Source organism: Panthera pardus, unplaced genomic scaffold (assembly GCF_024362965.1).
Source record: "Panthera pardus isolate Hobbes unplaced genomic scaffold, ASM2436296v1 HiC_scaffold_6, whole genome shotgun sequence".
Taxonomy (NCBI): domain Eukaryota; kingdom Metazoa; phylum Chordata; class Mammalia; order Carnivora; family Felidae; genus Panthera; species Panthera pardus.
In genome coordinates this window covers 107,004,585-107,029,698 of record NW_026526991.1, presented here as the reverse complement: position 1 = coordinate 107,029,698, position 25,114 = coordinate 107,004,585, and the positions used below count along the sequence as shown (strand labels likewise).

The following is a 25,114-nucleotide window of genomic DNA, read 5'->3' as shown; positions in this document are numbered from 1 at the left end:
CCAAGCTCCCATGGATGTGATGGCTTGGAAAGGAATAGTTGGCAATGTTTGTCCACCCCTCTCCTTCACAGAGGGAGGGAGACTGGTTTGCCTGTCTCAGATTTCCAGAAACAACGTATCAAGGCCTTTCAGAAAGAGACTGAGAGCTAATAGCTTATGAAGAAAGGCAAGGGTTGACCTTTCCACCCTATCTTTTATGCTCCATGCCTCACTTGCTATTCTCCCGTGGTCTTTGAGCTGTCATAAAACTAGCCAGTATCACACTCATAACTGTGAGTCCCATTGCCCTCATCATAGAGTATTAATTGCTCACATTATGCACAGTGCCACTGCCCTCATGACGTGGCACAGTACAAGGAATGGGCCGTGCTGAAGGCACCTCTCCCAAACAGTGGCAGTGTAGTCCCACTGTACCTGCCGACTGCTGGAGTTACTTTGTATGCCTGGCTGGGAAGGAAGGACAAGCTGGCCTGCCTTCTGCCCACCTGAAGTTTGAATAAATTTACATAAGATTTAAGATGAGCATAGGAGGCATTCTTATCCTTATTTCATGTTTGAAAGATGTTAAGTGATGCACATTGTTATATGTTGCTAAATAATAAGATAGTAAACAAATGAAAATAATACCTAAATAAATACTGAAAAACAGTCAAAATCCAGATGCCAAGTTTTCCATGGTCCAAATTCTTATGTTTACTCACCTTAAACTGCCTCCTCTCAACCTTTCATTCCACTACAGTTATTTCCTACCTTATTTTATCATGCTGTGTTCGCATCTTATCTCCCTTGAGAATACGGATCTTTGTATTCTCTGCAATGTGGAGGAAGTGCATTATAAGTAAAAGACGCTCAGTAAATTTTGGTGGGTGGATGGATGGATGAATGGATGAATAAGTGAATCAAGTAGTATTCACCAAAATGAGTTGCTTACAGTAAGGAGCTGCCTCTTTTTATTTTTGTATCCATTGGTTGAGATTTAGTAAGTACTCAAGAATGTTCATTGAATGAATGAATGAATGAATGAATGAATGAATATGTAAATGGGTAAACAAAGAAGTGAATAGCAAGAGACCCAGAGTATAACACAAACATTATAAAAATCAGTAAAATCCCTAATCTTCACAACGTTTCTACAAGGTAGATGTGAACATTGCCTCCTTACTGATGCGGAGACTGAGGCTCAGCATAAATAATCAGCTCATGGTCATACAGCTGGTAAGCAGCAGAGCCAGTGTAACACTGAGAATCAGCCACCTGAGAAGTAGGCGGGCATACAGCCCCCAGGGCTGCCCTCAGACTGACCCAACTAAAGTCTGAGAGTTCCCAAAACCACCCTCAAGTTCAATAATTTGTTAGAAAGACACACAGAACTCACTAAAATGTGTATACTCATGGTTGTGGTTAATTACAGGGAAGGATACTTACTGAAATCAGCCAAGTAAGGAAGTGCACAGGGCAGAGTCCAAGAACATACGGATGTGGAGCTTCCATTGTCCTCTCCCTACGGAGTCAGGACAGTGTTACTTTCTTGGTATTAACGTGTGACAAAACCCATATAGTATTACTCACCCAAGCCTTGGTGTTCAGAGGTTTTATTGGGGCTCCATTACCTAGGTATCAATTGACAGATTAACTGATTAGCAACATGTTGTGATTGATCTCAGTCTCCAGGCCAGCTAATACTTCATGACTCAATTCCCCCGCCCTAAATTGTTGGTCTTTCTGATGTGGCCAGCCCTCACCCTAAATCACATTATTAGACTACTTACCATGACCTAAGGATCCTACGGAAATAAACACATTCCCATCAGGCAAGACCTTCCAAGGGCTTAGAGTTTACATCCCAGAAGCCAAGACAGAGGCCAGACCTCTCTTTGAGTTAGGTTAAATTCTATACTGCACAGGTACTAATAATAGCACTGGTAGTGAGGTGTCATTGACCTTATCACACTGTATTCACTGATTCCCTCTCCACATTCACAGCCCCACTCTGGGTGGGGAGAGAGCACCCCCCCCCCCCATCACAGGAAGATGGGACTGGACATCCATCCCATGCCTGATGCTTCTGGGGTTTGAGGCTCTCTCATGCCAGAGGCTGGACCATGCTTGATTGGAAAAGCCAAATTTCCTCTAGCCCAGTCAATGACACATTTCTCACTGAGGGCAAAGCCTCTCCTGAAAAAGACTTTTTGGGAATTATCAGACCACGAAACAGGTCTGAGAAACTTCATTTGTATCATGATGTTTGGGGTTTTTTTCCTGCCTTACAGCTATATTGTAGGGCACTTTTATTTGTGTACCACCTATTGACTGCTTAACTCTGCAGGCAGGAAAGGCGGATAGAAATGCTCCCAGGTGGTGGCCTCGAGGGTGGAGATCCACGGTTTTGGCTTGCACAGGTCACGGCAAGGGTCTTCTCGCATGTAGTGCTGCTTCCTGTTTCAAGCTGAGCTAGGCCATGTGCCATAAAGGAAATGGTGGTAGAAAATGTGGCTGGTTGTCCAGGGTGATGACCCCAGTGATCGGGATATTTGTTTTCACCCTCTCCCCATAGTCCCTGTACTATAACCTTGTGGTGAACAGCGCCTTTGCTACCGTGTTAACTGTGTATTCCCCATAGTATCCTGTTCTGGGCAGGGCACGTTGTGGGGACTAAAGAACACTGTGGAAATGAATGTGCTGCCTTCCCTCCAGCACACACTCCTTGATTGCCGGCCCGTCTGTGGCTAAGACTTCAGGCCTCTTGGAGGCAGCTTTTCTTTCTCACCATGTTTCCCATGAGAGCCTGCCAACCCACCTGAGTCAAGTAGAGTTGAGTTCCTCAAACCAGACAGATCACGATGAAAGGAGACTTTCTCCTTTCTTGATTCCCAGGGTCTTGAGTTCATATCAAAATGAGTCTGTGCCTCCTACTGTCTCTGAGGGCCTCTGAAACTGGACTCGGTGGAGTTGCAGTTCATTGAATAGAGCCCCCACTCTGCCCCCGCCCAGGCTGAGCTGTTTGCTCATGTGGGTTTATGTAGGGCTTACTTGTACATGTGTATTTCCTCTGGCCGTCTACTCACTCTCTTTCCTTCCCTTTGTGGGTCTTACCTGGGCAGAAAAGCACACCACACCCCTCTGTGCATGTCCTCTCTCCTTTCCTGCCCAGCAGTTGCTTTGCTGGGACATTTTGCCTCTGGTTGTGGCTTTTGAGCATCTCCTTCTCAGTTTTTGTCATTCCCTCACTTTGGTTGTATGGTTGTTTCCCCATAGCAGTTCTGAGTCCGAGATGGAGGAAGAGGAGGAGGAGGAAGAGGAGCCTCTGCCCACCTCCGACCTGGGCGGTGTTCCTTGGAAGGAGGCTGTGAGGATCCATGCCCTTCTGAAAGGAAAGAGTGAAGAGGAGCTGGAGGCCTCAAAGAGCTACGAGCCTGGGAATGAAGAGGAGGAAGAGGAAGAGTATGAGGAGGAGGAAGAGGAGGAAGAGGAAGAATATGAGGAGGAAGAGGAAGAGTCTAGTGAAGGTCAGAAAAAAATCTCTTAACTCTGACTCTGTTCCATGCCTGAGTAAGGCTTCTGTGGCTGGAGTCACACCAATGTGCCGTCTACGGCCCCAGGGGCGATCCCTCCTGCCTCTCTCTAGCCTTAGATTTGGGGAGCAGGGGAGGCCATTGGCAGTGGAAGTAATGTCCCTTGTGCACATTCTGAGTAGATATTGGAAGTGGAAGGCAAAGGGTCAGCAGCATAAGTACTCCAACCAAATTAGGTCACTCATTCTCCTCTCCTCATTTTCTGTTGTTTTTTTTTTTTTCCTTTAGTTTCTGTTAAAGAAATTTATTTTAATAAAGAAAGGGAATTTAGCTTCCTAGAGGATTCCCTGACTCAGAGTCTGGGCTTTGGAGGCTGCAGAGCACTGAATCTCACTCTGCTCAGAGCTGCTGTCACTGAGGAGGGGCCAGGTGCCTACCAGACAGGGTTCAGTCGATGACAGGTAGTAACATGTTTGGACCAGTGTCCTGAGACAGAGCATCAGTTCCAGTATTAAGTCACTCTGGTTGGCTCTGAAATGTTCTCTTGCCTTGGACTTGAAATGTTTCATTCTGCCCCCATCTCTGGCTGTGTGTGTCCTTGAGTGATGAGGAAGAATTTGGTGGGCATCCTTTTTTGTCTCTGTAAGAGAGAGGGTCATTCTTTCCCTGCCCTGTCTGCACAGAGGTCTGGAGGGTGGGGAGGAAGAAACTAGGGCAGGTAGAGACCTGAATCCCCCTGACAACGGTGCCATGTTAATTCACGGCCGTGCTCTCTCTCCAGGGGACATGGAATGGAAGAGAAGGACATGGGCCTTTAAAGCACCAATCCCTCCCAGCCGTTGTCAGAGGAGCACATTAGATTCTGGACAGCCCCGGGCCTCGTAGAGTTGGCACTAGATTGCTCTGCTACTCCTCCTGGAATTCAGTGTGCTTGGCTGCCCAGTCCTATCCCGCAGTCTGGCACAGGAAGGACCGCGTGCTGACCAGATGCAGAGCTCTTCCCAATTACATTACTGAGCCGGTCCTGAGAGCTGTGTAGCCCAAGACACTGCCGAGGCCGGGCAGACAAGAAGGAAGCACAGCCTCTCCCTGCCCCCAAGGTGCCCAGGGCCAGTGTGAACGCTCAGAGGCAGGGCTCTTCCTCAGACCACTAAGGGGCTTCCCTAGACCTAGTTCTCCTGCGCTCTTTCCTCCAAAGACAGAGGCTGGGGTGGGGCCCACAGAGGCAGCACTTGGTGCCCTGGCCCTTCCTCCTCCCCGTGATGAGAAGTAAGGTCTGTGCGAGCAGGAGGCCAGGCCGGAAAGCTGGCACCTTGGGTTCTTTTCTCCATAACTGCTGTGTGTACAGAGCTGTGGTTGGCCCAGGGCTGCCTCTGGGTCCCTAGTAGTCAGAGGTGGTGATTGTGCTCACAGCTTATCCAGGGGAAAGGTACTTTGTTTTTGTCATTATCTCCATCTGGTGATTCACACATTCAGTGGCTTGTAGCCCCACACACAGCTTAGGGTCAAAGCCTGTGCCCTTTTCAGGAGACTTTATCCCTGCTTTCCCTCATGCAGACTTTATTTCCTGGATCTGGAACTAGTGTCAAGACCAAACCTGCAGGGAATGGGATTTAACTGCAGAAACACATACCGACAAATTCAGCCAAGCTCTGGGCCTTTGTTCCTAGCCCTTGGTGTGTGTGTGTATCTTTTGGTCAGTGGACTTCCATGGCTGTGTAGACAGTGACAGGATGTTATTGCCTTGCACCTGAAGATAACTCTTCTCTATTCTCTTTCCTCCCTTCCATTCTCTTTTCTCTTTATCCCCACGCGGGATTCTTGATGCTGTGTTTGTGGGTGTCTGGCTCCCCCTGCTGTAGAAGGGGAGTATTGCCCCTGGGACAGAGAACTCCTGCAAAGCCAGTGGCTCCAGCATCTGTCAAAGGAAGAAGATACGGGTACATGTAAAGGTACCCACTCTGCCCCTTGCCCACCTTCTACCCTGGCTCCCTAGCAGTCATCCAGAATTTGCCTTCAAGAGCAGGTCCCACATTAAAAGATCTGTGCTTTATAAAGCTGCGCAGACAGGCTTTGTCACATGCCTAGCTGGGCACCTGTCCCTGGGCCCAGCCTTTGGGAATGGTCATGTAGCAAATAACATATAAGACAAGCAGAATCAAGGGGAAGTCTGAGAAGAAGATTCCAGAAGCAGTCTTAATGATGGTGGCCCCAAGTAGGCCTCTTGTATGCTTTGCTGCAAGTCCCCTCATCTAGCGAAGACTCAGCCTCTTGTAATGCTGAAAAATCATGTCACAGTCACAGCTATCAAAAGTAGGGGAGCCAGCACAGGTGTTTTCATCAGCACAGGTACCCAGAACCTTCCTCCACTGTGTCTTGTAACATTTCTCTGAGAAAGGAGGACATGCTGGCTGATAAGTCCCCAAGGCTACATTTATTAACAGGAAGCAGAACATTATCCAGGGAGGAGACTCACTCTCTTCTCTTTGTGGCTTAGAAGATGAAGAAAGGGTCTGCATTTTTCTCTTTGACTTCCCTTCCTTAGTCATGTGACATTCAAGCTATTGGGTGACTTTGCCGTGATTCAGCCCCATCCAACACCATAAAAGCCAACTGACCTTAGAAAAATGAATCCGTAGAGACCAGTAGTTCTGACAAGAGAGTGCATGCGGGGCTACCACCCCACATTTAACACAGGATGGTGCCCGCATCCACATTTGGTAATCTTACTAGTACTTTCTGTCCATATCACATTCCCCATTGCTTAAAAATTAAGAGGTTGTGTGATAGTGATGAAGCCAAAGCCAAACTGTCCAGTTAGATAGTTGAGAGTGGGCTCCCATCAGGAATCCCAGACTCCTTCAGATCAGGTGGCACCTGCTCTTGCTACTGAAAAGCCATCTTCCCTCCCAAAATGTCCCCTCCCCCAAGTTGCTGGCTATCCCTTTATTTTAACCCAACTGTATGGCATGGTCCAAGCACTGGTTATAGGGAGCTTACAGGGCAGAGGCTGCATGTATATTCTTTGGGCTCTGACAGCAGGAATAATCTGAAGGGGCTGCTGGTGATTTCTCATTTAGCTGAAAAGGCAGGTCTTGTGTCCAGAGGAGAGCAGTGGTGCACCAAATGGAGTTTTAAGAAAAAGGCTTTGACCTCAGAAAAAGCAGAAAGGTATTGTTTTATTCCTGCCCACGAACTCCCAAAGTCTTGGGAATTTACAAGATAGAGCTCTGCTTCCTCTCCTAGCCACTGCCTCCCCTGTCTCCATTTTCTCCCCATAGCTGTGTCCCTGCCGCAGACCTGCATGCAGCATGAGACCTATTATGGAAAGGGGATTTTTTTTCTCTCTCTCTAGCTGCAAAAGATAAACACTGAAGTACCAACAAAGTACATTTCTGTCCTGCGTGAGTTAGGTGGTTCATGACAGAATGACACTGTCCCATCCCATCTCTCACTTGTCACTTGGCTTAAATCTCAAAGGAGAAGCTGTCAACATGGCAGGTGACGGTAAGCACCATGCTGTGTATCCTCAGAAGGGGCAAGAGCGTTGCATCCTTCGGGATCTCACACTGTGCTGGCTAACAGCAGAGTACTCCTGACCCAGAGGGATGGCCCTCCAGAGGCCAGTTGTGACCTGCTCTTTTTTCTGACTTGGCATTTGGGTCCCTCAAATGCAGATGAGATGGAAAGAGCATCAGAAAGGAGAATTCTTTCTGTTTAGAGTCGGGATATATGGTTCACTTCATTGAAATTAACAGTGTAAGTGAAGCTTGAAACAACAAAATCAAGCTGAACGAGTAGAAATCATGTCTGTGTGCACACACGTGTATATTCTCAATTTTTGCCTCTTTCTGATTCAAAGTGATCCTGGCAAATACAGTAACTTTTCTTTCTGTTTCCTTTCCTGTGATGTTTCATCCCCTCCTTCCCTTCACTGTTTATTTTCTGCTTCCTTCCTCCACCATCTCTCCCTTCCTCATCTCCTCCACCTCTGACTCTGGTACACTAGTCGGGAGCCAGAGGCTACAGCAGATCATAAATCCAGCCGACCCCTTGGAGATCCAGGCTGATGTGCACTGGACACATATTCGAGAGAAAGAGGAGGAGGAGCGAATGGTACCAACCTCTGAGTCCTCCACTTCTAGAGGTAACTGTTTCAAGATCCAAGGGCCCGATATGCCCCTCAGAGCAGCTCTGTCCCTGCTTCCCCTCTCATTGCTACAGAGGACCCTTCTGGTAGGGCCAAAGCCATCAGTTTAATCAAAATGTAAAAGCCAACAAACCATTTTGTTGTCCTGGTATTGTTAATCATGACCACTGCCCTTAACTTTTGTTTGAGGATATGTAAAGTTCTCTATGGGTTAAGAGGTTATGGGATCTTTCTCCATGGACGCAAAATAGTAAAATGAACTTGGCCTTGGGAAAACCAAGAATTTGCTTTCTTTCCCCATTTTGCTAGACAGGGTTACTCTGTCCACTTGGTAAAATGTTCTGATGCTTTCCTCCTGTGGTGTGTCTGAGTGTGAATGTACATTGGCAGGACTGGGTGGGGCAGTATATTTTGAACTGAAATGAAGTTTTAAGAGATTTATGTCAAAGAGGCCTTTAAAAATAGCTAGCATAATATCCAGCTCTAGGTTTTAGGTGAGCTGGCCTGTGCTCCACAGGAGGGTGGAGATGAATACAAGCAATAAAAGGAAAAAATGGAGACAGCTGAGGGATGCGGCGGCTGCCGTGTCATTCTCCACACCTTTGACCTCAGCAGACCCATCATCCAAATATGGATCCTTGCTGTCATGAACCTCTGTCTCTCACTCGTTTTCACGTTTCCATTCAGGCCTGTTGGGGCCACACACCCTGCAGGACTCTGCCTTCAGGAAACTTAGCCCTTAACGAGGACATTTGATCCTCCCTGGCCCCAAATCTTCACCTCTAGGCAAGACCACCTTCTGTTAACTACTTTTGCAGCAGTATAACCATTCAACGGGAGTGAGGAGACTGGCCCTACTGACCCAGGACGTCTGGCTGGCCTACAGCATGGGGCAGCTCTGCAGCCTCCAGCCACTGTTGACCCTCCCTGTTTTCTCTCTTCTTTTCTCATCCCGAGCGTCCGTCATACAGGCTTACGGCGGGACTCTGACCCCTCATCGCTGCCGGACAAGCCTCTGGCTTAGAACATCTGTCAGGTTCCCTTCTGTTTGGGGCTTTAGGATGACCTCGACTCTCCTCACTGGGAACCCGCATTCCTGTGTAACTTTGTATCTATCGTCTGTTTTAAATTCAGTGCCTGACCTTCCCTCCATTCGCCGCGCAGCAGTGCAGGCCTGGCTGGAGACAGTCTCCGGAGGTAGTCTGGTGATGTTTGTTCTCTCCCCACTCACCATAACCACTCTCTCGGCAGCTCTGCTGGTACCTTAACACTAGAATTCTGGTCCTGCTGCTAGTGCATGCCACAGTTGGGGCGGGGGGGCACATGCATGCCTCACTCAGGCGGCCCATTCTTGCATGGACCAGACACGCACCCCACGCCTTTCAGGGAAGATCCGGAGGAGAGCAATAGCATAGACAGGACATAAACTTGTTTTTTACTAATAAAGGTTGAGTAAAGGCCAAAGCTAAAGGAACATCTTTAGCAGTGATTTCTAAAGTCTGTAGAGATTAAATTGTGTAGCAGTTGGGTGTGAAAGTAGAAGAATCGGTGAATATCCCACAAACCCACCAAAGTACAGAGAAGGAGACATTCAGTACTAGGGGACTTGTGGAAGACTCCTCAGTGAAGAGTGGAGAACATAGGATTGTTCTGCTAACAGTAGAGGGACAGGCGGGGTATAACTCGATGTAGCATCCGCTGGGTCTTCGTACTGATGTGCGGGGTTTCTGTAAGTACTTAGGCCAAGAGATAGCTGAGAAACCTTGGTTGTCCTTCCTAAACTTTTCTGGACAGGTATTCCTCAGCATGGGTGATGGCAGTTCTTGACAAGGGGCAGGCAGTTCTTTGCATTGTAGGGCATGCAAAAAAAAAACAATTTTTTTTTAATGTTTATTTATCTCTGAGAGAGACAGAGACAGAGACAGAGTGCAAGCAGAGGAGGGGAAGAGAGAGAGGAAAACAGAATCCAAAGCAGGCTCCAGGGTCTGAGCTATCAGCACAGTGCCCGACACGGGGCTCGAACTCACAAACCGTGAGATGACCTGAACCAAAGTCGAACGTTTAATCGACTAAGCCACCCAGACGCCCCTCTATTGAGGACATTTAACTTTCTTGGCCTCTGCCCTCAAAATGTCATCAGCCATACAGCCTCTACTCCCACCCTGGCCATCAAGGCAACAACCAAAACTGCCCTACACAATATCAGTACCACTTAAAGAAGGGAAGCATTACCCCCTGGTTGAAAACTATGGTCCTTGTGGTTGCTTCTGGGATGCATAGGATTGGAGTTATGGATCTTTACCACCAGCCTCTTACCAGCCCATTCCATTGACCTGACACGCAGCAGGAGAAAAGGACACAGGCACACAAGTCAGGAGGTACCTTCACAGAACCATAGGGAGATCTGAGCCTGAGGCCAGACCTTAGCTCTGTGAACAGAAGCTGCTGGCCATCTCCTCATGTTAGCACGTCTCCCAGGATGGTTGGACAAGGCTGAGGTGTCAAGACTTCCCAGCTGGCAGCTGAAATAAACCAAAAGCTAAGTATGTCTGTGATTCCCAGCTTCCATAGTGCGTGGCAGCTTCTAGCACTCTGCACTCCATCTTAACCTGGATTTAATCTCCCAATTCCATCCCTCAAGCTGCGTTTTTCCAGCCTCTGCTGCTGCTGCATTGATATTTCTCACTTGTTTGTTTTTTAATGTATGTGACAATTGTTCCTTTCAAGGTACTCCCAAGGACTGTAGACTTGTTACCCTTCTGACTCTACAACAGACATTTCTTAGCAGCAACTCCGAGTCAGAGAACCACATGAGGGCCAAGGGACCAGGGCTGGGGTCAGGCTGACCTAGGGCAGTGTGACTTGAACAGTGTGGTCTCCTTTGTGCCCGCGTCCAGCACACTGTCCAACAGAAGTACAGATTGCCATCTTGATGCTTAGCCACTCATATATCTGTTTGAACATATGTGTTGGGCACAGTGGGCCCAGACGGGATGAGCCCAGGTTCTGTTTCCACCCGGTTGACGTGACTCCCAGAGGAGAAAGATTCTGGGGGAAGAGAGGTAACTGTCCAGCCTCTTCAGAAATGGTGTCATGAAACCATGAGTTTGTTATCCAGATAGGAAGCTCAGGTTAGAAAAGGCACAGAGACTTTTGTTTGTTCCTAAGAAATCTCACTTCCTGGTGTTTGATGAACTACAACAGCAAAGTTATCGTGCAAAGGTTTTAAGTGTGTGGAAATAATTGAGTAGTTTTACCCCTAATATTTTCCCCAACAAATGCCACCATCACAGGAAAGCATCCTGGCATTACCAGCTCCATGGGCTGCTCTGGTATCTCAAAAGAAGGAGTGTGACATTAACTATTTGCCAGCCTAGAACTTATTCTGGAATTCTTTCATCTTTCCCCATAGTCCATTCTAAACCTATGTTGTATGGTTCTCCAAAATTAGATGCAAATCATCACCTTATTTTTATAAACTGAGTATACAAAAGGGTGGGAAGCTAATTATACAGCTTAAGTAATTATCTTTTAATGTTCATTTACTTTAAGAGAGAGAGAGAGAGAGACCACGTGTGCATGCAAGCAGGGGAGGGCAGAAAGAGAGGGAGAGAGAATGCCAAGCAGGGTCCACACTGCCAGCATAGAGCCCAAGGCAGGGCTCAATCCCACAAACTGAGTTCATGACCTGAGCCAAAACCAGGAGTCAGACGCTTAACCAAATGAGCCACCCAGGCACCCCAGTAATTATTTTTTTTAACAAAAACTCCTGTGACTAGGTCAAGAAAGCACACATCCCCAGCATCTTCAAAGTGCCCCTTCCCTATCTTCCCCACCCGGCCTCCAAAGGTATTCACTTGATTTTCCTGGATTTTCGTCATATTCAGACTTTGGTATCCACGCTCGACATTTCTGCCACACTCACTCTGCACATCCTTAAGGTGCCAGCGATGCAGATTCATGAGACTGGACAGTGACGAGAGCACTGACTTGAGAGGGCCCAGCCATTACACGGCCTCTCACTGTGGTACAGCCTTTTAAAAAATCTGAGCTGTGCCACAGCCAGTGCCTCTGCTGCCTGCCCATCCTTGGGCTTTGATCCTCTGGCCCTTGTATATACGAACCTAAGCGTAACCCCTTTTCCTGAAGTGAGAACCTTTAGGAGTGATGTGAGAGTGGCTGTGCTTAGGAGCCTAGAAGAAACCCTCAGGACACCTGACAGATGGGTCCTGTTGGTCTCGGGTAACACTGGGGCCTCACAGCATCCTTTAAAGTAGCACACCTTGCTTTCCTAATTGCTTTCTCTTACTCCAAACTGTTAGTGTGAGTTCTAAGTGTGCAGAGGTTGGGAACAGGTTTGAGTATGTGTGTGTGTGTGTGTGTGTGTGTGTGTGTGTGTGTGTGTGTGTATGTTTAGGGGCTGTTTCCTCCTGAGGAAAGAGAAGTCGATGAGTGCTTTGCCTTGTCCTGCAACACTGAAGGGCTGGTGTTGCATCTAGACAGTGAACTTTACATATCCCCTCATCCTCTCCTTCAAGCCTTAAAAAAAAACATTTCTCTAAATTATCCCAAGCAAAGATATCACCTCTACCCGTTGAAAGGGGAGGTGGGTGCCCTCAGGGGTCCATCCTGTTGGTCCCTCATCCATCAGTGACTTTGCCTACACACAGTACTGCAGCTGCTAGATGGAGCAATATGACCATGAGTAAATCCCGTAACTCTCTGGCCTCGGCTTTGCCACAGGCCCTCTGAGCGATTACTGTGAGGAGTAAATGGCGCGTGGCCTGTGAAGCGGTCCAGGGCGTGCTGGCAGAAGAGTCATCATTGCCCCTGGGCCTGCAGAGGCAGCGTTTCCCCTCTGCCCTTCTCACACCGAGGCACTTACAGCAGTCTCGGGGGAAGAGGAGGTGACCAGAGGAAGCTGCCCTTCCTTTTCCGCTGGGCCCTGCTGGCGTCGAGCAGTGCTGGTCCCGGGTGTTCAGGAAGGGCCCCAGGCCCTCACCAGCACCCACACTGTGTGTAGCTCCCCCAAGGCTGACCGACTTCCACCTTGGGGTCCAAATCCAGACACTTCACAGTCCATCTCCCCGCCTCTCCTCATGGTCTTCACACTGCAGCCCTGGGAAGACCACCACCAGTTTCCACCTGCACAGGCAGTCTCTGTCTGTCTGCCTGTCCTTTTCTTCCTTCCTTTGAACGTTTCTGCTTTACAGTCCCATTTGATGAGAATGACCTGGAGGAAGATGTGGACTCGGAGCCGGCAGAGATAGAAGGGGAGGCAGCGGAGAATGGGGACACAGGGGACACTGGTGCTGAGCTGGATGATGGTACGGGGGACCCCAGAGCCTCCCCTCTCCACTGTGCTGATCACTCTCTTCCCCACTGTGCGATTGGAACTTGGGAAAGATAATATACATTAAAGCAAAAGCAAGGCACTCTAAAGAGGTGGCCATTAGGTCTCCTGGTTGTGTTCCTTGGTCTGCTGCTAACTTGAATGTGTGTCATTCCCCCTGTCAGCCACCATGCAGCATAGCCTGCATTCATTAAGTTGTGGTTGAGAAACTGAGCAGATTGGGTGCTTTATAAAAGGGCCTTTATTCAGTGGGCCTCTGAAAGGTAGCTACAAAAGAGATGGTATTTTAAGAATTATAGGCTGGTTGGTTGGGGAAAGGGTGGCAGGGACTAGCCTGGGAGAAATGACGAGTCCAGGCAAGACTGTAAGGGAGCATAGACCTCGCCGTGGTGTTGGGGGAAACAGACCAATGGTGAGTCCGTGAAGTAAGGCCTGCCCTTCACAGGCACACCCATTATGTTTCTTTCTGTTGTGATCTATCAGGTACCGTCTTGTGTATTTGAAAAGGAAATGGAACACTGTAGGCTTTGATGAGAGCGCTATGTTGCAGAGAATAAAGGCTCTGAGTCTCAGAAGCTCAGTAGGGACCAGTAGGCAGGTCCTAGCTGGGACACAGAACCAGGTCCAGACATCAAGCAGTGGTGCTGTAGTTGATGAACTGATTCAGCTACTTTCTGGGGCCAGCTGGAGACTGGTAAAGAAGCAGGGCTTCACTCAAGTGCTGCTCTGTCCCTTCCCTTTGCCAGATCAGCACTGGTCTGATGATATCCCATCAGATGCCGAAACAGAGCTTCGCATGCAGCACCAGGCAGCATTGGAGGCGGAGCTGGAGCTGAGGGTATCGGAAAATGAGGAGGAGCAACCTGCCACCACACCAGGGCACCAGGAGAGAGGTAAGCCTGTTGTCTCAGCAGAAACTGCTTCCAGAATTCCTGTGGAGAGCCTGCAAGGACAGGGGCAGCACCGAAGACACAGGTCATCAGAGCAGAGCCGGAGCAGAGCTGGTGCACTGCATACCAACCTCCAAATGGCAGACAGCTCTGCCTGTTGTTGTCTTTCCCCCTTCCCTCTGCACAGATCCTGCGCATGGCTTTGGCCAACAGCCCCTTTCTGTGTGTGCTCTGGAGCTATGAAAGGGTAGAAGGTACATCTCCAAGCTTTGGACACAGATCGCACAAGTGAAAAAAAGCCCGTACTTCTGAAATGAGCAGAGGTGGCATCTAGGGACACTCTGGGAAAGGACTTTCTTTCTGTTGACCAACAGTGACCCCCCTGCAGAGCTGGCTGGGAGAGGAGCCCTCAGCGGGAAGGGCAGGGTGTTGTTTCCTCTTATAAATCCTGTGTCTGTTCTGTCCAGGTCCCGCCCAAGTCCCCAGCCCTCCCCGATCCCCTGAGGAGCAGGCTGGTCTGCTCTCCCCAGGCCACAGCCCTGAGGCAGAGGTAAGGACTCGGGGCTCGCTGTGGGGGACAAAACTGATAGGATCCTGAGTGGATATATTAACTCCCTCATCTTAGGCCCTTGGTGCCAGCCCATTTTTTTGCATCTTGTACTAAGTGGGGCTGCTGACAACAGGAGTGGCCTTGGGGTTCCAGCTTAGTCCTCACCATGAGGACAAGGCAGTCTGGGCAGCAGCTCCCTAACCCTGCACTGTACCAATCCCAAACCTGAGTCTTCCCACCATGTCACTCTGTTGTGTCCATGTACCATGCCATTTTAAAAGTAACTTTATTTGTAAATTAAAGCAATAATTGTTGTGGAATCATTGGTTTGATATGATAGATACGTTTGTTTCTTAGCGTTATGTTAAAATGAATGTATGACTTAAAATTTAAAATACTTATCCAGGGGTGCCTGGGTGGCTCAGTCGATTAAGCATCTGACTCTTGACTTTGGCTCAAGTCATGATCTCATGGTTCGTGAGATCCAGCCTACATTGGGCTCTGTGCTGACAGCATGGAGCCTGCTTGGGATTCTCCCTCTCTCTCTTTCTCTCTCTCTCTCTCTCTCTCTCTCTCTCTCTTCCCCCTCCCCCACCACTGTTCTTGCTCTCTCTCTCAAAATAAATAAATAAACTTTAAAAATATATATGTATTCACCCAGATTACCAGTGGCATGTGAGCCACGCATTGGAGAATGCTACGTAAATAGATCATAGCAGTATGTCCTGTGGAACGTGTTTTGGGAAATGCTATCTGGAGGACACATCGGGGAGGGAGGCCAAACTCAAGACCTGGGTTAGCTTGATTTGGTCTTTGAGATTCCAAGAACCAAGATGAATTTGGTGATTTCATCTGTGAAACTGTGGGAGGTTTACTTGGACTCGCGGGTGGGATGATATAAGGATTCGTGCAGAAATGTCTGGATCTTTGAGCTTCCTGGGAAGGATGATGTGTAGAGTATAAAAAATTGCCATTTGGGGGCTCCTGGGTGGCTCAGTTGGTTGAATATCTGACTCAGTTTCAGCACAGATCGTAAACCTAGGGTTCATGAGACCAAGCCCTGCATTGGGCTCTGCACTGAGCATGGAGCCTGCTTAAGATTCTCTCTCTCTTCCTCTGACCCTCCCCCCTCCCGCTCTCTCTCTCAAATTAAAAAATTAAAAAATTTAAATTTGAAAATATCAATTTTAAATCTTAAAGTGTTGGTCCGTATTTTCATACATCAGAGATCTTGAGCTCTTGGGGTCGATGGTCAGGAGTGAGAGCTGGATCCATTAGTGCGCTTTGGCCAGTGTCCATTTTAGTGCACAAAGAATATAGAATGTGTTTGAGGTGAACCAAACCCTGAAAGCTGAGTCTGTTCAACAAAGTAGAGTGGTTTTAAAAATTGAACAAATAGAACAGAAAGGGGGAGAAAGGTTCTCCTGGAGCCATTTGGCTAACAGCTTAAAAGGCAGAGAGGAATTTATTTCACAAACACAGGCCCTTTGAGCAAGCTCCCCAACGGGTCTCTGCTGACCATCAAACTACCTTCTAAGCAGCTTCTGTTTTCCTTTTCTGTAGGGGGCCCAAATCCCACTTGCCTCTGTTGCCACCAAGGTGAAATTGCCCAAGGAGAGCCTTTTCCCTGAGCCTTTGCTCCCCAAAGAGAAGCCCAAAGAAGAAGTGCCCAGTGATGAGAGAGCTGTGCACTCTCCTATCCGATCACAGCCAGTGGCTCTGCCAGAAGCCAGGACACCTACCTCCCCAGTTAGTTCACAGCACCTGTCACCGCTGGCCACCTCTACCCCCACCACTACCCAGCTCCCCATTTGCTCCCAACCCCAGCCTTCCTCTGAGGCCACTGTCCCGTCCCCCACCAAGTCCCCCATATGCTTCCAGCCCATTCCAGCCAAAACACCCATCCCCCTGGCTCCCCTCCCCTTGAAGACCCAAGGGGACACCAAGGACAGACTGGGCAGCCCTCTTGCTGTGGATGAAGCCCTGAAGCGGAATGACCTGGTGGCAGAGTTCTGGATGAAGAGTGCCGAGATCCGCCGTAGCCTCGGACTCACACCCGTGGATCGGAGCAAGGTGTCCGAGTCCAGCTTCCCCTCCCCGGCCTTTAAACCAGTGTCCCTAAAATCCTATTCAGTTGAGAAGTCTCCTCAGGGTGAGGGGCTCCAGCTTCTAAAACCTCCACCTATTCCTAAGAGGCTGGGCCTGCCGAAGTCAGATGGCGACCAGCCCTCGCTGCCAACCCCCAAGTCCCCATCTGACAGAGAGCTGAAAAGCTCCCAGGAGGAGAGGAGAGACCTGTCGAGCAGCTCTGGGTTGGGCCTTCACGGGAGCTCCTCCAATATGAAGACCTTGGGCAGCCAGAGCTTCAACACCTCTGACTCCACCATGCTCACTCCTCCTTCAAGCCCACCCCCACCCCCACCCCAGGATGAGGAGCCCGCAACTCTTCGAAGGAAGCCATATCAGATTTATGAGCATAAGGAGACCGAGCCCAAGGCCTCAGTAATCCCACCCCCACCACCTGCATCCTTTATGAGGGTCCCCCGAGAGCCTGCCCAGCCCCCTCGAGAGGAGGTGCGGAAGTCTTTTGTGGAGAGTGTGGATGAGATCCCCTTTGCTGATGACGTGGAGGACACCTATGATGACAAGACAGAGGACTCGAGTCTGCAGGAGAAGTTCTTCACACCCCCCTCTTGCTGGTCCCGCACCGAGAGGCCCCTCCATCCACCCCTAACCAAGGAGAATGGTAGGTTGCCTACTCTGGAGAGTGGGGTCCAGCCACAGAAGAGGGTCCTGCCCTTAGTCTCTCCAGAAGCCAAGGAGCTGGCTGAGGAGCGCATGCGAGCCAGGGAGAAGTCTGTGAAGAGCCAGGCGTTGAGAGACGCTATGGCCAAGCAGCTGAGTAGGATGAAGGAGATGGAGATGGCGGCTGGGACCTCCAGGCCCCCAGGAGGCACCTCCCGCAAAGCCTCCTCAGTTCCCTCCAAGGGCAAAGAACTTGGCCTCGAGTCCCCTAAACGCCCAGTTCTCAAAGGCCCCAGGGAGCCCACCCTGAAGCATGAAGCCACTAGTGAGGAGGTCCTCTCCCCTCCGTCGGACTCAGGGGGCCCAGATGGTTCAGTCACCTCATCCGAGGGCTCCAGTGGGAAGAGCAAGAAGAGATCGTCACTCTTCTCCCCCCGCAGAAACAAGAAAGAGAAGAAGTCCAAAGGTGAGGGCCGGCCCCCAGAGAAGCCCAGCCCAAACCTCCTGGAGGAAGCAGCCGCCAAACCCAAGTCCTTGTGGAAGTCAGTCTTTTCTGGGTATAAGAAGGACAAGAAGAAGAAGGGTGATGACAAGTCCTGTTCCAGCACCCCTTCCAGCGGTGCCACTGTGGACTCTGGCAAGCACAGGATGTCTCCTGTCGTGAGAACAGGTACGTCAGAACCAAGGGACCCTTCCTGGGGCAGGGCATAAGGTGTGTGTTCTCAGCCATCGGTTCTTCTCTTAAGATCCATTTCCTCATGCTGCCTCCCTACGGGTCCTTAGGAGCAATGCTAATGGGGTGAGGGAGAAGGAAACTGAACCATGAGCTCACACAGCATATTCTGCGTGATAAACTAATGGTAAAACCCGGCTCGAAACTGACTAAGGGAGACTTGGGAGGTTTGTGCACTTCCTCAAGTCACACCACCTCAGAGGAGAGCCTGATTCTGAGCAAGGCAGAGCGCAGCATTGCCGGGAGGAACCAGGCAGGCCTCTATTCAGTGTTAGCGCTGCCCCGGCCAGCACAGGTGTCAGCCTCCAAGCTCCTGGCTCCCCACTATGGGTTAAGAGCCACTCAGACTGGAAAGAAATAAAATCTGTACCCCACTCCCCTGGGCAGCTTGTGTGAATGTAGACATCAGGAAAGTACTGTGGTGTCCTCGATTTGCCTCTTCTTTCCATCCCATTAGAGCTGCAGCTGCGGCGCCAGTTGAGTTTCTCAGAGGATTCTGACCTCTCCAGTGATGACATCCTTGAGAGGTCCTCCCAGAAGTCCAGGCGAGAGGTATGTAGGCCCCGTCCGTAACGGGGCTTCAGAAGGGGTCAAGGACTTGACTCTCATCCTCTGTGTAATTGGTCTTCGGTGAGGTGGAAGAGAGGGAAAGCACATCTCAAGCCCTGGGCTGAAAGTGAGCACCCTCCTCTAATTCCCAGTAGACACACAGCTGTCTCCTGAGCCCAGCCCAGCTCCAAGTAAGAGACACATACAGGGAGCTCTTTTCTTGGGCTTTTTCAGTGAACAGCTGGTGCTTATTTGCTTCAACGGCAAGAGTTCCTGTGTTTAATTCTTGGGAAGAAGGCAGAGGCATTCCACACTCAAAGAGTCACTAGATCTTTAGCAAGCAGCTGGCATTGTCCATTTGTTCTTTTGTCCTCAAAGATCCCATGTGGAATAGCATCCACCAATGCCCAGAGTGACAGGATAAGGGTTGTTCGTGCCACACATTCTGGTGGAGGCTTGGACAGGGACAACACGGTTTAGGCATCTCTAGACAGAGGCTGAATCACCCCTGCTTTGTATGTTTGTGGATTAGAGAGGAATTTTTGCTATAAAAGAACTGGTCCAGGAAACTGCCCTGGGTTCTGTGCTGAGTGGGGCACTGTGTATCTGACTTGGTCCCTCTTACTACAGGCTTAGGAGATGATGTGGCCACTCAAGTCTCCTGAAAAGTAAAACCTCAATGTGGAGCGCTCCTTCATCACTAGCTCCCTTGGATATTTATTCAATCTTTTGGTTTCTAAGGGCTCTTGTAGCTCTGTGTAGGTACAGTGAAGGTGGAAGAGAGAGAGGGATTAGAGAAGTTCTAACACAACCTCTGTGTCACAGAGACAATGATGGGGTGCGGACTACAATCCAGAAAGGCCTGGGCAGCACTCAGGAGTGGTTGAAGCTGTTCCATCTCCATTGTCTGGCCCTGGGACACATACTCACCCTCCTGTCCCAGCCGATAGCCCAGCTACTTTCAGCTCCCTTTTCTGAATGAAAAATTTCCCCAGAACATCATGTGCCTTCTTTACAAGGCTCCCCAGGGCTTGGATTTGAGTCTGCCCTCTCCATCAACTTCCAGGCAATTGCCATGGCAGACCTATGCCCTGCACACACCTGTTCAGTAAAGAAGACTTCTGCAGCCATTTCCAGTCTCCCTGCTCCCAGCCCAATCCAGCTTTTAGCAACTTGGTCAACTGGAGGAAACCCATGTTTTAGTTCTCCTCTCATTATTGGTCTGTTGGTCTCCCTTGGCCATGCCAGCTATTTACCTATCCACTCTCCTAGAAGTATACCTAAACAGCCAGGCCTGTCATCCTGCCCTCCGTGTGCAGAGCCAACTTCTACCTGTCCCAGCCGAGCCAGCACGGACAGCACTGAGTTAGGGTTGGGACCTGTGTGCCTTCTCTCCTGCAGAGACCTGGTTTCATGTGCCTCCTATCAAGTGCTTTCCCAGGCAGTGGTATTGATCCTGGGATTGGAATTAAGAGTTGCTTCTGGATATGTACATGGGTCCCTCAACACGTCCTGACACTGGGGACTGGCACTGCCATAGGGAGGGCTGGGGGGGGTCCCTGAAGGACCAAGGTCCAAGGTCACTTTGCTTCCATGCAGTCAGAAATACCCATCTGTGGTCAGTCTCTCCACTGTTTCTCTATTAGTTAATCCTGGCAGAATGCAGAGTGGCAGGCTGCCCAAGCTGGCTATGCCAAGGCCATGTTCTTGGTAATACATGTCACTGACAACAGCCTTTCCTGGGGCCTTACTGGCCCCATAGGTAGCTCTTCCCCTCCTACATGAACAACAAGTCATGGACCCCACTCCTAGAACCCCAGAATCGGAGGCCTTGGGGACTTCACATTCCATGTGTGCCCACAGAGGCAGAGCCATTTGCTATAGGCTAAGCAAAGAATACTCAAGACAAAGCTGAGCCTAGGACATGTTGACCAGAATCCCACCATGGTGTGGTGTCGGGCTGGGCGAGAGCAGGTACTATGTATTTTTAAGGATGGAAGCTAAAGCAGGAAAACAAACAAAAACAGCCATACAGGACACTTTGGAATAATTAAGTGAATTTGATCATGGATGGTATAATATGTGTAGATATGCAATGTTATCACATCAATGCCAGGTTCCTTGTAAGACATTAAGGTACTATAGTCATATAGGAAAACATCTGTTCTTAAGAAGAACATGCTAGAATTTGTAGGCATAAAAAATGCCTACAAATCATTTTTTTAAAGATGTATAAAGATTATATATATCAAATACGTAGCAAAATGCTAACATTTAGCAAATCTGGGCCTAGGGGTTCACTGTCCTCTTTCAACTTTTCCTATGTTTGAAAATTTTCAGAGCAGGAAGTGAAGGGAGAGGGGATACCTAAAGGGACAGTGTGGCTGGGATTGACTCAGGAAGAAGCATCTTGTTGACATGCCTTACCCGAGCAACCGGGCCCACACAGTTGGGGGAAGTGGTTCCTCTTGCATCATAGACCCATCTCTGAGTCAGGCATCTGTGAAACAAGTACCTGAGTTTTGTTTCATTTCAAAAAAAAGAAAGAAAGAAAGAAAAGAAAGAAAGAAACAAAGAAAGAAACAAAGAAAGAAACAAAGAAAGAAACAAAGAAACAAAGAAAGAGAAAGACAGACAACTGGAACTGAGAACAACTTATTTTTATTGAAAATGCTTATGTAGAAAAGATAATACAGATTAAATATATGTATCACCCGTAATCCTACCAACCAAAGGTAATTCACGTCCACCTCTTTTCTTTGCCTCAGTCTTACTTTAAATACAAATGGCGCACTGCATCTTGATCGCTGTGGCCTAGCCACGGGCCTGTCATTTGCGCTGGGTCAGGCCAAGACGTTTCATAGCAGAAGCTTCAGCTCTGTGGCTGACCTCATTTTCTCAGCACAGCACAGATGCGTCATGATTTCAATCCTGTAGTCGCTGCCCCTGCCAAGTTGGTACCTGTCTTCTGCCAGAAATCAGTAGGTGATTGCCCCCACTACCTTTACTTTGTACACCAGCCACAGGTACAGATGCTAAGTGCTGTTCCTTGTGGTTGTGGTTACATAGTTCCTGTGGAGTGGTTTACTTGCTGCTTGGGGAAATTCTGTGTCTTCTGTGTTTTTAATGGACTTGTTGTTATAATGAGATTCATCCTCTCCCTCTGGTTTGTGGCAGAGAGGAGTCAGTCTGAGGCAGTACGTACACACTTAAAGTTCAGTGCCACTGCTAGGAGGGAGACCCATTCTGCTCTGAGCCACTGTGCTCTTGAAATGCAGTCCCACTATACTGGTCACCACTGATGCACAGAGAAGCAACAAGGGAACAGGGGGTTGCAGTCTATCCTGAAGCTCTCAGAATCTCTCGTCGGCAGCATCCAGAGCTCCTGGCTCTTCTCCCCTCCCTTACTCCTTTACTGCCTTTTAGCCATTTGTTGGGGCTGGTGAGAAGACGAGAGAGCAAATGTAACTAACCTTAGCTCTGGGCAGCTCTGCTCAAGGTTTAGTGGAGAAGAGGTTGCATTCACCGACATAGGTGCCTGACATATATCTGGTGAATATCAGTTATTTATGCTATTTGAGGTTCCTATCACATTGTATAATCAAGAAATGACCCCTACCCCCATTCAGGATTTCTGGGTGGTCCCCTGGAAACCTACCTTGGCCCTGTTCAAAAACACTGCCAGGAGAGGGGCGCCTGGGTGGCTCATTCGGTTGAGCGACCGACTTTGGCTCAGGTCATGATCTCAAGGTTTGTGATTTAGAGCCCCGTGTCAGGCTCTGTGCTGATGGCTCAGAGCCTGGAGCCTGCTTCTGATTCTGTGTCTCCCTTTCTCTCTGCCCCTCCCCTACTTATGCTCTGTCTCTGTCTCAGGAATAAATAAACATTTAAAAAATTAATTAATTAATTAAAATAAATAAGAACACTGCCAGGAGAGAGCCTTTTGGAAGAGAACAGGTTTTATAGTCAGTTTGCCCTGTATCTGTGGTCTGTGTCCCTGGCAACAGGAATTTCCCACCACCTGTCCCCCTCCCCCCCACCATAACACTGAGCTGAAAGAAGTAGTCTGAATTTCCACAAGCAAATGGGCTATACTGAAGGAGAAGTAGCATATATAACCATATATTTGAACAGTTTTCGTTTATTATACACAAGGGAGAGTAAAAAGAGAACAGAGATTTGGGGCATAGTGAGGAAGAAGCTGTCTTCTCAGTATAAAAGTGAACCCAGGCCTTATTCAAAACCAGGGTTTCACGGAGACTCTGCTGCTGGGATCTATGTAATCAGGTTCCTCACTTACGCAGTCCTGTGTGACACTGTGAAAAATAATCACGTGTTTTAAGTCTTTAGTCTTGTGTGTTTGTTTTAAACTTCTAACTGATTTTACTCCATTTCTGTGTTCTAGTTTTAATTTTTTAATTGTTATTATTACTATTCTGTTTTGTTTTCTGTTGCCATCCCCTTAAAAGTTGATTTATGTACCACACGCCTTGGCATTCAGGAGATCATATGCATCAAAGGTAGTGTCTCATTCCCATGGCTGGTCATTGTTGCATGCGTGTCTGTGATTAACCACCCGGAGCAGCCCCCAGCCCTGGCCCTCCGGCCACATCCTCACTAACTGTTCACACATGCATGGAGCAGTAGCAAACACTGGCAGCAGAACTTTCTTTAGCTGTGTCATGATGGAGGAAGGTGAGATCCCCTGCTCTTCACTGGCTGGAGTGCATGTGGTAATTTCACTCCAGGGCTGCCCCTTTGGGACTGGGCACCGCAGGAATCGGGGGTTCACGAGCCCTCAGCTCTGTGACCTGCGAGGTGAAATGCTTAGGGCGCTAGAACACCATGATGATCCTTTCAGACTTACCTGCTCAGTTGGCTCTCAATGATCACTTGAGTTCTTAAAATAAAGATTATGAGACTATACTCCTGAGTTGAATTTGGAAGTACCTTTTAAAGTCTATCAAAGTCTCTCTCTCTTTTTTTTTTTCCTTGGAGGAAATAAGATGTTAGGAATAGAAGCAGACCCCTCCCCCGCCCCAACAGCATGTGCCTCTTGGTGGTTGCTCAGTGTTTACTCCAGGCTTCTGACACTGCCTTGTGCCCTTGGTGCCCACATTTGCAGGTGGGGTTGTCAGGCAGATGCATCTGTGGATTTGCCCTGGATTTGGCCTGTTGCCTCCTCAGGGCTTGCACTGGCTGAAACCGCCCTGCCAGACCACTTCCTCCCTCCTTCTCAGTGGCCCACTGCTGCCTCTGTGCAGACCCTGGAGTCAGTCCATGTTCACCTCCACATGTCCCTTCAGACTATATTAGTTTGGGGTTCACTCAAACTTAGAATGGAGGCATCCCAACTTTCTCTACTTCAGATGTTACTTCTTAAAGAACCTTATAAATATCACTCATCTGAAGAAAGTAGCATTTGATACTAAATAAGAAAATAAAAGGATCCTGATTTTTCTTTTTCCTTTCCCTATATGTCTCCTAGAAGCAGGAGGCTTAGGGGAACTAATTACCATATTTTTACCCCTGGAAAATCTCAAAAAGACCAGACATCCTGACGTGGGAAACAAGTGATTTCTGTGATAAAGGAGCATGTGGCCCTCAGTCAGTCCCTACTCAGCCTCCTGTCCCTGTCACAGTGGGGAAGTATCTCACTTGCAGATCTTTAGCTGTACCCTGTAGTATTTAGGGCTCCAGCAAGGATGAGTGTCAGTGAAGCCTCTGGCTGAGCTGCAGCCTGGGAGTCTGCACACACCTCACTGCTCCCTGTCCACCCCACGGGCACTCTGCAGAAGGGCAGCTGCAACCTAGGGACAGTGCTCACTGTGCCCCCTGACAACCAGCACCCAAACCTGTCCCAGGCCTGCTGCGCCTGACTTAGGAAATCTCTCTCGTTCTCTCCAGCCAAGAACTTACACAGAGGAGGAACTGAACGCCAAGCTGACCCGGCGTGTGCAGAAGGCAGCTAGGAGGCAGGCCAAGCAAGAGGAACTGAAGCGGCTACACCGAGCTCAGGTAAAATCCCCAAAGGGGCCACAATTCCAAGTGTGAAAGAGCACCCTCCTCTCTAACATGTTTGTCCTTGTCCACAATGAGGGTAGGTAAAGAGGACAGAGCGGAGGTAGACGGGGTATCCCTGATAACTGAGAGAATAGCCCCAAAGTCTCAGGCCACAAGCATCTGGCTCGATGCAACTGTAGAAGCTTTGATTTTGTGGAGTTACTCATAGCAAAGGAAGAGCCATGCTTTGAGTTTCCTAAATTCCTTGCTCTGGAGTAATCATTGTAAAGTCAGCTGTTGTCAAGAGGTGACCTGGCAGCCTCTGATGGGCCTGGGGTTTCCAGGTCAGAGCTGTCCTCCAGGCATCAGCCTCTGTCTTCAGGCCTCACAGATCCTAGACCATTCTAGATTTTCTTCATGGAACAAAAAATAATTTTTTATATGAAGTATAGAAGATATCTAAATATAATATGGTTTTTAAAATGAGGGTTGCCTGGGTGGCTCAGTCAGTTGAGCATCCAACTTCAGCTCAGGTCATGATCTCATGGTTCATGGGTTCAAGTCCCACATCGGGCTTTGTGCTGACAGTGCTGAGTCTGCTACGGATTCTGTGTCTCTCTCTCTCTCTC

General features: G+C 48.9%; 1 protein-coding gene across 23 annotated transcripts in view; it reads left to right on the top strand.

The window, feature by feature from the left end:
* Nucleotides 1-25,114, top strand: part of MICAL3 (microtubule associated monooxygenase, calponin and LIM domain containing 3) — a 228,325-nt gene that overhangs the window by 177,795 nt on the left and 25,416 nt on the right. For 13 of the 23 annotated variants that reach the window (XM_019465075.2, XM_019465074.2, XM_053895051.1 and 10 more), the window contains 11 exons: nucleotides 3,256-3,506; nucleotides 5,375-5,464; nucleotides 7,522-7,659; nucleotides 8,797-8,859; nucleotides 12,876-12,989; nucleotides 13,762-13,908; nucleotides 14,373-14,455; nucleotides 16,019-17,870; nucleotides 18,391-18,485; nucleotides 22,952-23,002; nucleotides 24,390-24,500. In XM_019465075.2, the coding sequence (XP_019320620.2) occupies nucleotides 3,256-3,506; nucleotides 5,375-5,464; nucleotides 7,522-7,659; nucleotides 8,797-8,859; nucleotides 12,876-12,989; nucleotides 13,762-13,908; nucleotides 14,373-14,455; nucleotides 16,019-17,870; nucleotides 18,391-18,485; nucleotides 22,952-23,002; nucleotides 24,390-24,500 (2,995 nt within the window). The other 10 variants (XR_002084566.2, XM_019465079.2, XM_019465085.2 and 7 more) reach the window with 10 other exon arrangements.